Source organism: Hippichthys cyanospilos, chromosome 17 (genome assembly GCF_059441005.1).
Source record: "Hippichthys cyanospilos isolate Australia breed blue-spotted pipefish chromosome 17, RoL_Hcya_1.0, whole genome shotgun sequence".
Lineage (NCBI taxonomy): Eukaryota > Metazoa > Chordata > Actinopteri > Syngnathiformes > Syngnathidae > Hippichthys > Hippichthys cyanospilos.
In genome coordinates, this window is record NC_142385.1 from 5849519 (window position 1) to 5863257 (window position 13739).

The 13739-nt window shown below is 36.2% G+C and overlaps 1 protein-coding gene across 2 annotated transcripts in view; it reads right to left on the reverse strand.

Annotated features, from left to right (window-relative positions):
• The window catches only part of slc39a11 (solute carrier family 39, member 11), a 77396-nt gene that overhangs the window by 22420 nt on the left and 41237 nt on the right, over positions 1-13739 (reverse strand). The window contains exon 5 of one of the 2 annotated variants that reach the window (XM_088439519.1): positions 11646-11757. In XM_088439519.1, the coding sequence (XP_088295645.1) occupies positions 11646-11757 (112 nt within the window). Of the gene's footprint in view, positions 1-11624; positions 11758-13739 lie in introns of both variants that reach the window. The other variant, XM_088439518.1, reaches the window with a different exon arrangement.

The following is a 13739-nucleotide window of genomic DNA, read 5'->3' on the forward strand; positions in this document are numbered from 1 at the left end:
CATTAAATATCCACAAATTGAGAGTTGCTTTAGAAAAACAAAGGAGCCCTCCTCATGTAAGGATGGGAACCTCAGCTGGGTAAAGTTTGGTCCATGCTGTAACTGAAGGGTCATTTGTTCACACTGGTCACTTTTATTGTTCACACCTTTTTTCATTAAATGTACTGTGCTTTATTCATATCTCCAAATTTACATCTAAAGTCACACAATAGGTAAATGTATATTTATCTTACTCTCAAAGCAATAATTTACCAGAGGCATTTACACTAATGCCATCGTGCTGATATACGTATCCCTTACTACCCAACTTCCTACGATTCCCCAAAAGATTTTTTTTCCACAGAATTTAATATATTTTTAAAGAATAAAATATGTAGAATTTGTATAAACAAGAAAAAAATTATTTCATGAGAGCCAAATTTGTTATTTTTGTAACAAATTTGTTATTGTTATATTTCAAAATCATTCGTTCAGTATGCACCAGAATAAAATATGGATACACATTCACTATAAAGACTTTGTTAGCCCAATACAGTATTAAATAACCAATGACAGCATTTTAAATGTGACAGGATAATATGCTACCTCTTTGCTACATTTGTATTTTTTTTTCCCTCCAGGAATAACAATCAAGGGAGAAAAAAAAAATCCTTGAATGTGGTATAGAAAAGGCAACTGCGTCATGAACCTTACTTTGGAGATTCAACAAACTTGTGAAGCCCATAAAGTATATATCAATTATATTCAAGACAAATGTGGAATCAGAGGTGGGCAACTTACAATGTTTGCCCCCTTTCCGTCAATGTCTGCCCATCATTCTTTCAAGCCAGACGAAATTGCAATCGCTGGTCTGACAGTGTAATTTTGGCCAACCTTCTGCCGCCACTAGAGGGCGAAATTTTACAATTTTATTTTTTTTCAGGTTCATCATTCGTCAGGCGCTGGTCTACTTCTGTCTGCACTCATCCTAATTCTTTCTACTGTTTTAGTACTTAGACTTAAAGTTAACACCATGTCTGTGTTTCTACAGTTACACTGCTATTGAAACTCAACACAGTAATATAAGTGTAAAATAAAAACAAAACCAGCTAAGAGGTTTAACCCTAGGCTATAATAGACCATCATGTTTAATACAGGGGACAAAAGTGCAATTAGCAATCATGTCCACTGGATGGCTATCATGCTTTACATGACTCTCAAAGTGGATGTCGGTTCCCATTTATAACTATCTGCCCAAAAACTATAGAAGACGGTTTTATTAACTTTGTCAAAATCTGTCGAAATTTCATCTGGCACATACACTACAAGTGAGACAGTATTGTTGCGGTTAAATTGAATTTACTTAGAGGAATAAAAAAAAAAAACCAACATCTTGCATTTCCTGGCCAAGGGCCAATCAGAGAAAGGACGGAAATTTGGTCTGCATTCATTGGTCACTTGAAATACATCCCAGTATTCTCTAATCAGCAACAAACCTGAAACCAGGACTAAGAAAGGGAGCAACTAAAAACAAACACACTGGTAAAGTTAGATGTGTTAGATGTGACAAGTAGTGAATTGAACCAACCGAGTTTATTCACTCAACTGAACATATTTCTCCACTGCTTGGTGGTACTGTAAAGTGACTAGTGTTACAATGGCTGCAGGCTGATTGCTGATTGTACTATAAAGATGCAGCTATATCATAGATAAACATCAAAGTCAGTTGAATTCTATTTTAATAAGCAAAAAGGGTTGTGAACGGCTGACGGACATATAAGGTAATGTCTATCCCAACGATTACAACAATGGATAAAAATTGCAATTCCGATATTTATCATTTGCCATTTGTTTAGCATTCCTGTCATTTGTCGGTCCTTCAGCGACGGGGACGGACTGTCAGTGCCCACCTCTGTGTGTAATCATGTCGCTATGCAGGTGCCAATTCATGTATTTGCCACCTTTGACAGATATGATGCTGTATTTACTGTTGTGACTTGTTGTGACTGTTTATTTTTTCTTGAGGTATCAGCTGCTACGCTGTTGCTATGGTCCTGTAGTATGTTTTATTTCGTATATGATTAGAAATTTTAACACAATGTTCTCCGTGGCATGTGTTCAAAAGCGTCAAGTTGTCTCAAGCTGTCTTCCTCGTTTCCGACCATGCTTAATTTTCAAACTATATTAGTATATATATATATATATATATATATATATATATATATATATATATATATATATATATATATACACCGTATTTTCCGGACTATAAGCCGCACCTCTATATAAGCCAAAGCAACAAAAATTGAGCAAAAAAAAAAAACAAAACATCTTTTTGCCACGGACAAGCCGCACTGGACTATAAGCCGCAGGTATATGGTGGTAATGTAAAACTTTCAAATTTTCTTGATATATTTTTTCATTTTTTTACCAACTGCAACATCCTCTCTTTAACAGACTAAACATGCCTGCATATTTACTCCCAACATTATATTTATAGAAAATGGATGGAGGGATATTACCGACAGAATACTGCAGTTCAAACTCGAAATCAATACTTTGATAGCATTCTGTCTCCCGTTGTTTGAAAGATTATTTTAGTGAACATTGCACACATTGCAAATAAATAATATACATACAATCATAATACATCACAGCCATCGATTCACATCTTTTCAGTTCTATTTCATAGTTATTCCATAAACTGACTCCTTGAACACACATTTGCTTGACCGGTGGGAAAACCCAGCAAATAAACCGCACTGGACTATAAACTGCAGGACTCAAATCATGATGAAAAAGTTGCAACTTATAATTCGAAAAATAGGGTACGTTTACTGTTCCTCCTATGTACACTGTCCGCTTCTGTGTTCAAAATTTGCTCCTCACGTCACAACAAACATTTGCACACATAATATAGATTAATCATCCGTCTACTATTTTATAACCACACTTGACTCATTCTGTGTTGTGAGGATCTGTAGCCTCATCCAATTAACGTTGAGTGACAATAGGTAAGATTGGACTGCACCCTTAGTATGGCTATGATCCATCACGATGCAAAAAACACTTCGAACTCACATTCGTAATATCAACATGCAGGAAATAATCCCATGTAGCCTATAACAAAAAGTGACGCCAGGGGAAAAGGCCTTACTTCTGCTTCTGTAGAATTGCATTCATTATGTGGAAGTGCCAATTGCATGAGAGGTTTCTTCCTTCTAAAAGTGGAAAAATGTGAGCAAATTTTGTTGTTGACAGTAATAGCTGCACATTGATACCTGCTGAAGTGTTTTATAGTGTTTAGGAAATTAATAATTTTGGGTAAAAGAGGAACAAGAGTTCTCTATTGAACATCACAATTAGTCTTTTTCAGTCTCATCCATTACCATCAGGACCAAAAAAACAAGCAAAACAAAGTGATGCACTCTAAAAACAAGACAGCATGTGTTTGAGATAATTTCACTGAAAATTCACTGATAATTTCAGAGCACTAAGACCGTGTCATTTTCATAAATTCATGAAAAAAAATTAAGCTGCCTCATACCTCTAAAATGCTTTTTCCCCACACCAGCAGGGTTTGATTGCTGTTTATTTATTTATTTTTTGGTGAGGATGCTTAAGACCACACAAACATGCACAGTTCTATATTATGTGCAGTATCAGTGGTTCAGGTCCTGAAAAATCTTTTTTTTTTTTGCTTGACCAGTACAATAGAAAAATAGTCTGCAATTGTCAACAGATTATTGAGTTTGGTACCAACTAATTTAAAACTAACAGGAGTGATATTGTTATATTTTATTTTATTATCTCCTAAGCCTAAAGTCTGAAAGTGCACAGCATGTGACAACAGAGCCATCAAAATGATGGACTGTACTCTAAAGTTGAACTATACCAACAACACCTATCGACTAACAAACTGGGTCCCGAGTGACACATCAGCTGCTTTTGTAAGAGACAGACAGTGTCAAAATGACAAGTATTAGAGTGGAAATAATGGTGCCTCGAAAGGACGATCCTTCATGTGGTTATTGATGAATGTTGCCAGGCAACTGGGACCTTGGTAGTTGAAATGAAACAGTGATGTAAAGGTACCGTTCCTCATTGATGATATTATGGGGAAAAAGTAAAGAGCTGAATAAGTCCCCATTATTTATACTTATCATCACAATTGTCTAAATCTTGTCAGGGTAAACGAATGTTGCAAATAAACGGGAGAGGGAATCATTGAAGAATTTTGAACGAAAAACTATCACTCATTTAAAACTGAGTCTAACTATTTAATGAACCATATTTGTTGTGAGTGCTATTTTGATGAATTCATAATCCGTAGGTCTACGATGTTGACTGTTAAATGTACACTGGGTAAAATTAATCATTTGCACAGTACACCAAGCTATTCATTAATATTTACAGAATTCTGAATTTGGAAAAAAAAAACTTTTATTTTCTGCCATTAAGGTCTTGGATTGATTTTTCAGGAGAAAAAAGGTGCCAAAGGCCTGCACAACTGAAGGCTATTATGTATTTATTCTAGGGAAACAATGGCAAAATGTCTTTTGAGCACTTGGCCTTCACTAAAAATACAGCCAAATATGAATCAAGAAGACTAGCAGAGGTTTTCTATAAAACAAATGGGTGCAAACTACCTCAGAGATCCTCAGTACAGAATGTAATGTGTTTCAATTGGGACAATGTGAAGCTACACAGGATAAACAGCATTGTAGTCCTACAAGTATTATAAGTTGTACTGTATTTCACAAAGTTTTCTTCAACTATTTTTTTTCCCGATATGAAGCTTGAAATACGTAAATGGTTTTACATTGCTGCTTGCGTTAACATTTTTGGTCCAAAGTATGCGCTTCATGTAATTGAAATATGGAATCTCTACAGTAAACTGAAAATCAAGTGCCCATGGTTTTCAAACAACTGTTTGTGTTCAAGAGTGAATGTTTCATATTTCTATGAGAAAATGCAGCCTAAATACATGTTTACCGAGCCTTTATAGGTTAGGGGGCAAAGATGAACTGATGTGCCAACCCAGGTCAACAAACTGTATGTCATCCCATTCTAAAATGGAAGGAAACAATGAGCCTGTGGTTAACTTACTCAGCAAATCTGAATTCTTTGCCGACAAATTTAAGATAAGCTCATATTTGTTAACTTCTAGTCGCCGTGAGACATGATTAGATATTATAGGGGTGTCCCCTGGTTACAAAATAGAGCTTTCAAGCAACAAGTAGTTTCTTATGAGATGAAACGGTGAAAGTTACAACTATCTAGCTATCTATCTAGTTTGTTTTTAGATCGATCCAAAAAACAATCAATGTTTCTTTGGCAGTGATTAAGTTACACTTCAGAATGTCCTCACCAAGCGATGGTGAGGAAAGCTGGAGAAAAGTCATGCTAATTGCTGAGATAACTTAAGATTGACATGGCTAGCTCATTAACAGTGGAATTAAGTGCTTGCTTGATCGACTCTGCTGGACATCTGCCTGGAACCGCGCGGAGAGCATGCAACATTGAATAGAAAAATGATTAAGTGTTTGGTCTTAATGATTAAGTGTTGATTAAGTGTAATTGTTAATAATCTTATTTTTGTCACGGGGGAGTACGGCGGTTGAGGAGGCCGGCATGGTTGCAGAGGAGGAGGACCCAAAAGCAGGGGAGCGTCGGGACAGGGGGTTGATTAAATCCATTTATTTATAAACGAACGGGAACAAAAGCGAGAAAAACAGGACGGCAAAAAACTCGAACTAAGGGCGCAGGCAGGCTGGCAAAACTGAAAGCAAAACACTATGGACAGGCTGGCAGGAAAACACGGAGCTGAGGGACTCGGGGCAAGACGGGACTACGAGACAACAATACGATAGAGACAATATGACATGACGTGACAGAGACAATGTTCCGACGCGGGCTGTAACGAAAACCAGGTTTAAATACATACAGCTCTAATCAAACAAACACACGGCAGCTGGGCAGGGACAACAGGCAAAGGGAGCGGATTGGAGGACACGAGGGGCGGGTAACACGGACAGGTGGACTACATCAAAACTAAACGCAGAAAGACGCAACCGGAGCGGGAACAGGAACTATATACGGAAACAAAGGAACAGAACCCCTCAAAATAAACCCACAACCCAAAATCCATGACAATTTTATACTGTTTAATAAAAATCCTTGCCTCAGGTCCCGAAGATTAATCTGCAGAAAAATTAAAATTAAACATTACTCTATAAAATTTTAGTTATTTCTCAATTTACCGGTAAGTCAGTCGCAAAACTGTTCTGCAAAAATAAATAAATAAACAAAGAAAAAAAATATTTAAATTATGTAGTGTTTGCAGTGATTTTAAAAAAAGGATAAGTAATTAAAATGATTACAATTTTGAAAATAATGAAAGAACCACTCTGAATGTTATGCGTTCTATCGCTATGCTGGTATTGTTTTTAGCCAAATAATGATCGTAAACATCAGAAAGGTAGACAGTGGAGGTAGAAAAATTTCCGAAAATTGACATGCTGTTTTTAGACCGCGGAACCAACCGCACCTCAAATTGCTTACACATTTGGTCTAACTCTATAGATGTTGACATTAAATGAAAGCACCGCACATGAGAAATATAATTTGGGATTGGCGGCCAGAAGTGATCCAGACTGGCATATGAAGGAAACAAATGTCTACTGATGCTTCGGCAGCCTGTGCTCAACATGTTTCGGCCAAATGTGAAATGATGAACATTATCGTCACAGTCTCCACTCTCATATCCATTTCGTCAAAGCTGTGTCACATTCAATAATTACTGAGTGTAGGCTTGGGTACAGAATCTATAATCGAGGTGTGATACGAATTTTAGCCAGTTAGCAAGCTTGCAATGGCGCTGCACAAAAAAAATAAAAATAAAAAAATAGATACATTAAAAAAATCCTTCCTTTTATATCTTAAATGACTTATTGCCTTGTGGAACAAGCTATTGCTCATGGTGAGTAAAGAAAGAGGCAAGATATAGCTCATTTTAAACTTCAAATACGATACTTTGAAAATATGATTACCTCATGCATTATATGGCTACATGGGAAAATGCGTTCAAGCTTCTTTGCACTGATCAAAATTGAAGAATCATCTCCTCATTCTACAAAATGGATCAAGTGGTTCACAGCAGTCTTTGCTCATGTTTTTGTTCAAAAGGAAATAATTCAAGTGTAGTATAATAGTCATAGTAATTCATATTCTGCACAGAGTCTTGTTCTTTAGTACTCGCTTTAATATGTGGAGACGAGAACCACATATTCTACCCAACTGGGAGCATTAAGATTCTTGGCATTGCACCTCTGTTCCAACATTAAGAATTTCAGAATGGAACGAACAGGGGAAGCTTCAGCCCCACTGGGATATTTCATTTGTTAAATCGTAAAGTCTAATTTTGCTCACTGGAAATGAAATGATGAATTCAAGTAATTTCAGGGTCAGACTTTTCGCATCACGAAATCTTTATCACTTGGAGAAGAAAATAAGTTCACCTTATTCTCCTGGATAAATGGAGTTTTGGTTTCTTTTCTTTTAGCATTGTTTTCATCTTAACCATATTACAATGACTAGACATACTGACTTTCGAAGATCACACTACCGCCTTTTTTGGTCCAATGAACATCAAATGTGTTGTCGAACTCAAAATGCAAAGAGGGACTCTTTGCATTTTGAGTGTGCAGTGGGGGGAAAAAAGAAGCAAAACAGCTAATCTTTTAGAATGCTCCTGTTAAGATTGAAAGGTTACATTTGTATCAGTTAACTCTACGCATAATCAACGATCTTGGTAATCAAATTGTAATTATATATATATATATATATATATATATATATATATATATATATATATATATATATATATATATATATATATATATGTGTGTGTGTGTGTGTGTGTGTGTGTGCAATGTGCTTATATGTATGTTCACTAAAAAGACAGTATCGAAGTAATGACTTTGAGTTGTACTGGCATTTATCTTCTTGTATATATTCTTATATTTATAATTTATATTCTGTTGGTGTTGTGTTGAAAATCCATACATCCATCCACCCATCCAAAACAAAAATTCCATGTGCCATCTTTCTGCGTACATATCTGATATGACCTGCATCTGGTAGTCCGTTGCATCTTATCAGTGATTTTTTTTCTTTTTTTTTCAATTGTTGCTGCTGTTTATATACCAGTATAGCTTATAGTCAAAGAAAAAAAAGGTATATACTGCAAACCGAGTCATAAAATGACTTGTAGTTAATCACAACAATGAAATTAAGTAGATTATTGATTAGAAGATACAGATTTTACAAAATAAGAGCCTCTAAAAAAGAGGAGAAAGTGAACCGATATGAAAAAAGCCTTTCGATAACAGTTTTAGGCAATACAAAATACAAACCATCCTCAATCATATACCACACACTATTAACAAAGAAATTACTAGATCTTTGGTTGTTCTTCTTTGATGGCTGAAAAAGTTGAAAAGTGAGTTGAAACAGAAAACATTTAACCACTAAAACAACATACTTAAGAGTCAAAAGTCAATAAGCCACAACAGGAAATAAGATGAGACCCAACACCATTCATACTGCCGTAATTAAATCACACTAAAATCTTCCAAAGCATAAAAGAGCCCAAAGAGAAATAAAAAAAAAAAGAAATGATTGGCGATTAGAATTTGGGTTAAATTCTTTTAAATTAAAGATGTACCAAGTCCCACTTTGTTCACTTTTTAAAGAGTATGTGCATGTATTCTGCTCCTTATTTCAGCATAATTAGTGGAAACCGCAAGCAGTGATTAAAAGTGATTCATAATGAAAAGCCACCTTGGGACAATAAGCAATAATTCCGCAGACCGAAATTGCATCCTCTCACATTTAATTGTCTCCTCAACAGTTGAGAGAAAGTGTGAATGTAATACTCAGATGAAAACCTTTGTTGACAATGTGAGCCCTGAGGGTCTGGTGAGCCTTTTTCCTTGTGTCAGATATGAATTGTGTTTATGGCGAAGAGAATTATCAGCACTTGTTGCAATAACCTGTGGCTGGTACTTGGCTAGAAATTGAGGTGCAGGTGGCAACTCAGTGAGGTGCCTTTGAGTGCTCTATCTGAACAATCAGACTCTATTCAGCTATTTAGATGTAGCTGATAAAAAAATTGTTAATGGGAGGGTAATCAAACACTGAAGAATCTAAATAATTTACAGGAATGGTCAACTAAAAGGCAGCAAGCAGTTTAAATATTTTTAGTACATAAAACTATCCGTATAATTATGGAAAAATGTTTGGGCATCTGGATTTAAATTCAAAGTTTCTGTGACGCATAGCACAAACATGATGCAAATAATAGTAATAGTTTAACCTGGAGGGGTGCCCAAGTTTGGTCCTCGAGTGAGAAGTTTGGTCCGTCCGTCCATCTACACATGAGATCAATAAAATATCTATCTTATCCAACCTCCAACTACAAACCTGACTCAAATTATCAGCTCATTAGCACGCAGAAGTCTGATAACCTTGGAGTTTACACTGAAAACAGGCTGGAAAGGGGCTCTGGAGAACCAGACTTGGGCACCCCTGCTTTAGACTTTGAGCTAACAGAATTATTGACACATTTTTGGGTTGAGTGAATATTTCATATGCTACCTTCAGAATTACACAGTTAAACCTGAAGTGACATTGCCAGAAGTCAATGTCAGCCCTAAGGTGGCAACCAGAATATTTAGAGACTTTTTTTTTTTAGAAAACGTAGATGTTCTTTTATCCCCCCAAGTCCCGGGGTGGCGTACCTACTTCAAATGTACAGGAGAAAGCCAGAATTCATAAATTTGCAATTTAAGCAGAATAGGATATTATATGCATTTGGTTCGGGGAACTGAAGAAAACACTTGTTTGACAAAAATGAAATGACATATTTTCAAGGGGCAGAGAATTGATCTCATTATTCAAGTTTGAAATCATTCATTCTCTATACAGCAGAAAATTTTAGAACCTTCATTGAATCTAACTTACAAGGTTGTAGTTTTCAATTTTTGAACCAGTACTTCTACCTGACAGTCTTAACTTAAATGTTAAATTTTGGAAAAAAAAAAGCCACACTCTCTTCAGGAGAACATATTGCCATATGAGTCATATTATTGATTTAGATTTTAATCTGCTTCAGTCGGAATGATGGTACTTCGTACTTCAGACAACCTTTTTAAAATTCGTTTGGTTAAATGCCACATGCTTTCATTTCTCTGCGTGAGTTGTGCCAATACTAAAGAGTATTTTAGCGGATAACATATGGTGGGCTACAAGTATATTCTTAAACGGTATGACTGCTGTTTGTATCGCCATTCAACAATTAGCTTTGACTGTTTTTTGACTAGCTCGGTAATTATTATTCTGGCATATTTTGCAAAGGTATTATTTTTCTGTTTAGTATACACACAAGCTCATGCCGAGCAACATATATTTAGAATATGTCAAAAAATTCATATTGCAGATTTTATAGGGATTGCCCTTTTAAAAATGATTTTTTTAAAAGTTCTTGTTTTACTAGGTGTATTTTTGCAACTGGGTAACTAAGTTTAAATCCATCTTAAAATCCATGCCTGATGTTCCTCATACCTCTGATAGGTACTATAAAGCATTTTTAAAAAGCAATTTTCCTAAATTTCCTAATATTGATCTTTCTTTTAAACCTCTATCCCACTGACATGTGTACATTTGCAAGTTTTCTCAACTGTAGCCAATTCACATTCACACCAGGGATTTGTAAGGGTTCATACGAGGTCCCGCTGAGGGGTGAGCGTTAGCAAGTGTAGATGGTAGAAAATCTTTTGATCTCAAGTGGTTCTTTCAAGGTCACAAATACTCTTTATAATTTTGAAACAGATTTAATTGTTTCGTGACGCGAGTACATTTTGAACACTTTTCAGAATGCCTTGAGAATGTCTTCAGAATAACTGCAAACTTTAAAAACCCTCAGTGTCAATCACGACCTGATTTGGGCCATTGATCTAAAACCTCATAAAAGGGATTAAAAAAAAAAGGACAGACTAACAATTGCTTTCGATTGTCAAAAGAGGTTCAAAACGGCATCCTGTGCTCATTCCTAAATCCTTGCAAATTAAATTGATTTGATGGCAAAATTTAACCGTATCACGATTGAGGTTAACGAAACGTGAAGAATCTCTGACGTCAACGCACATTCGATACCATCATCAAAACTTGCACAGTTTGTTTGTATTTCAGTCTTCTCGAGACATTCTGATCGGCTCTCTTGTCATAAGAAAGATTTGAACATATTTCAGATTGTTTCAGACTGATTCAGAATGTCTCAAGAACATCTTGAAAACAATTGCGACCTTGAACTAAACCCGACGAGATCAAATGAGCCACTACCTTCGCCAACACTCACCATCGTTCAGCCATCAGTGGAACAAGGTTTTTGTGATTTTAGTAGGGCACTTTTCTCCACTGTAAACTTGGGGTAGGGTTGCAGAAACGCAAAGATCAGAAAAGTTACAAGAACCAGAGAAGCCATCAGAGAATACAGTGAAAACATGGTTTAACAATTTCAGATGCATGATGAAGATGATGATAATGCTCTTTTTTAAGTGGTGGGTATATGAAGGATGGCTTGCCTGTAGGCGGTCCAGCTCTACCTAACTTGATGGCTTGAGATTCAGAAAATGGATTAGGCTGATCCTCTTTCTCTTTGACGATCTTAGATTCCGAAGCAAGGGCCAAGGCAATGTTGGGGTCGGCAGATACACCCTGTGGAAAAACGAAAATGGTTATTTAAACGTGAACATGAACATTTGCATCTGTATTTGTACAAAGGGACATTTTACAACCAATTCAAGCATTTTCCAGGATGAAATATTAAATTTGCTTCCCTTCAGGAAAAAACGATTAAAGGAAGATGAAAGAAAAAAAAATCATAATAGTGTTGAATTATTTAATTTAATCTCACTCGCTGTTAGATTGGGGCTCTCTGGTTATTGCCCGGGCAAGTCGCAATGAAGCATAAAAGCAAGCTGAAGTCATGAATGTGACACAAAGGAAGAAAAGGAGAAGAGTATGTTTGCTCAGGCGTGAAGTAATGAGTGCGTAGGGAATTGGATGTGTTCTTTCAGCCATGCAAACGCAGGTTTTAGTCATTTCGACATCGTGTGCTTAAACAGTTTGGGTTATTTGAAACATCTTAAAGCGTGAAAGAAAACTTGCTAAATCAATTAAAAGAATATGCCTTATGAGTATCTGTACAGCAGTTGTAGTTTTAATTGGGCATCCAATCTTGCTCTATGAGCTCAACTATGTTTCCTCTCCATGTAAAAGTCACGTGTGTACGTAACGAGACGTCACACAGGTACAAGGACTCATAGATGGACTCATACTGGCCTTCTTTAGTGACCCATTGGAAAATCGTATAAACTGGTCCAATACCAATTATTTCTGAAATAGGCACTGGAGAGGAAATTACTTCTTATGTGCTGTCACTTTTGCTACACTTCCTCTTAAAGGGGATGTTAAGGAAATATATTTCTTTCACATTGTATGTTCTATGCATATATCGTATCATACATCATAACTTTTCTAAACATGGCATTCTGTTTCATGTGAATTAAAAAGCAAAATATACCTGTTTTTGACCATCTCAGGAGGAGCCCATTTTGTCACTTTCTGTTAACTTTTTCAGAGAAATCACGACTCATCTGTTTTCTGAGTTTGGCCATATGACATTCTCAAGCTGAGTTGTGATTTGTGGTTACTTAATTGTCAGTCAATAGCGGTGCAAAAATGGCTGTCCCCTGATAAGGATAAAAATGATTGGAATGTTCTACCTATTGATATTCCACAAGCACAATGTTAAATTGAATAACATGTTTAGAATCATGGAAACATATTGTAAAGAACATTTTGCTCTTGATTTCCTCTTTAAAGTTCAAACAAGGTCTGATGAAATCTGAAAACCGCATTTTTTTTCTGCATTTGGTGGACTACTAAGAAAACACCGATGGCAAATGCTTCTTTCCTATATGAGCCTAAAAGGAGGCGTGCTCACAACGACAGCTATTAGAGAAGCCTTTAACAGAGTGATCAGTAAGCAGTACAGTGAAAATGTATTGCTCGCAGTGGATTGCAAGCATTTGCATAAAAATAATAATAACGCTGATGCATGCTTTGTTTCCTTTGGCAAATTAATAGTCATCCTGTCCTTTTATTCGCTGGTGGAGAACAGAGACGGTCACAGTGCTTGTATGGTAAAATCATTTCGCAGCTTCCCTGTGACAGCTAAAAATGAGACAATTACGCAAGTTGTATAATTTGAGACGGCTCCAAGACTTTTCTTTCCCGGGAGCTAAAGGAGAGCTTAACTGATATATGGGGGGCTGAGAAAATCATTTTTAAATATATTTGAAATTCAAAGAAAATACTGGAGAGGATTTTATCTGTAGCTGTTTGTGTTTCAGATGTCAATGCCCATAGCTTACCATTATTTCCCAACAGCTCATTATACACAATGCAACACAGCCCAGTTCACTAAGCTTGAATGACAAAGTGTTGTTAAAAAGGGTCAAATTAATGTGTTGGTTTGAAACTGCCATCGATTTTGTTGTGTACTTTGTTCCGACTGTTGTGTGACCTCCAAAATAACCGCACACAGGCACACTAAACTACATTTAAGAGGCCATGCGTCATTTTTATCAATCATTTAAGATGGACTCATCATTGATGACAGCATGAATTTGCGT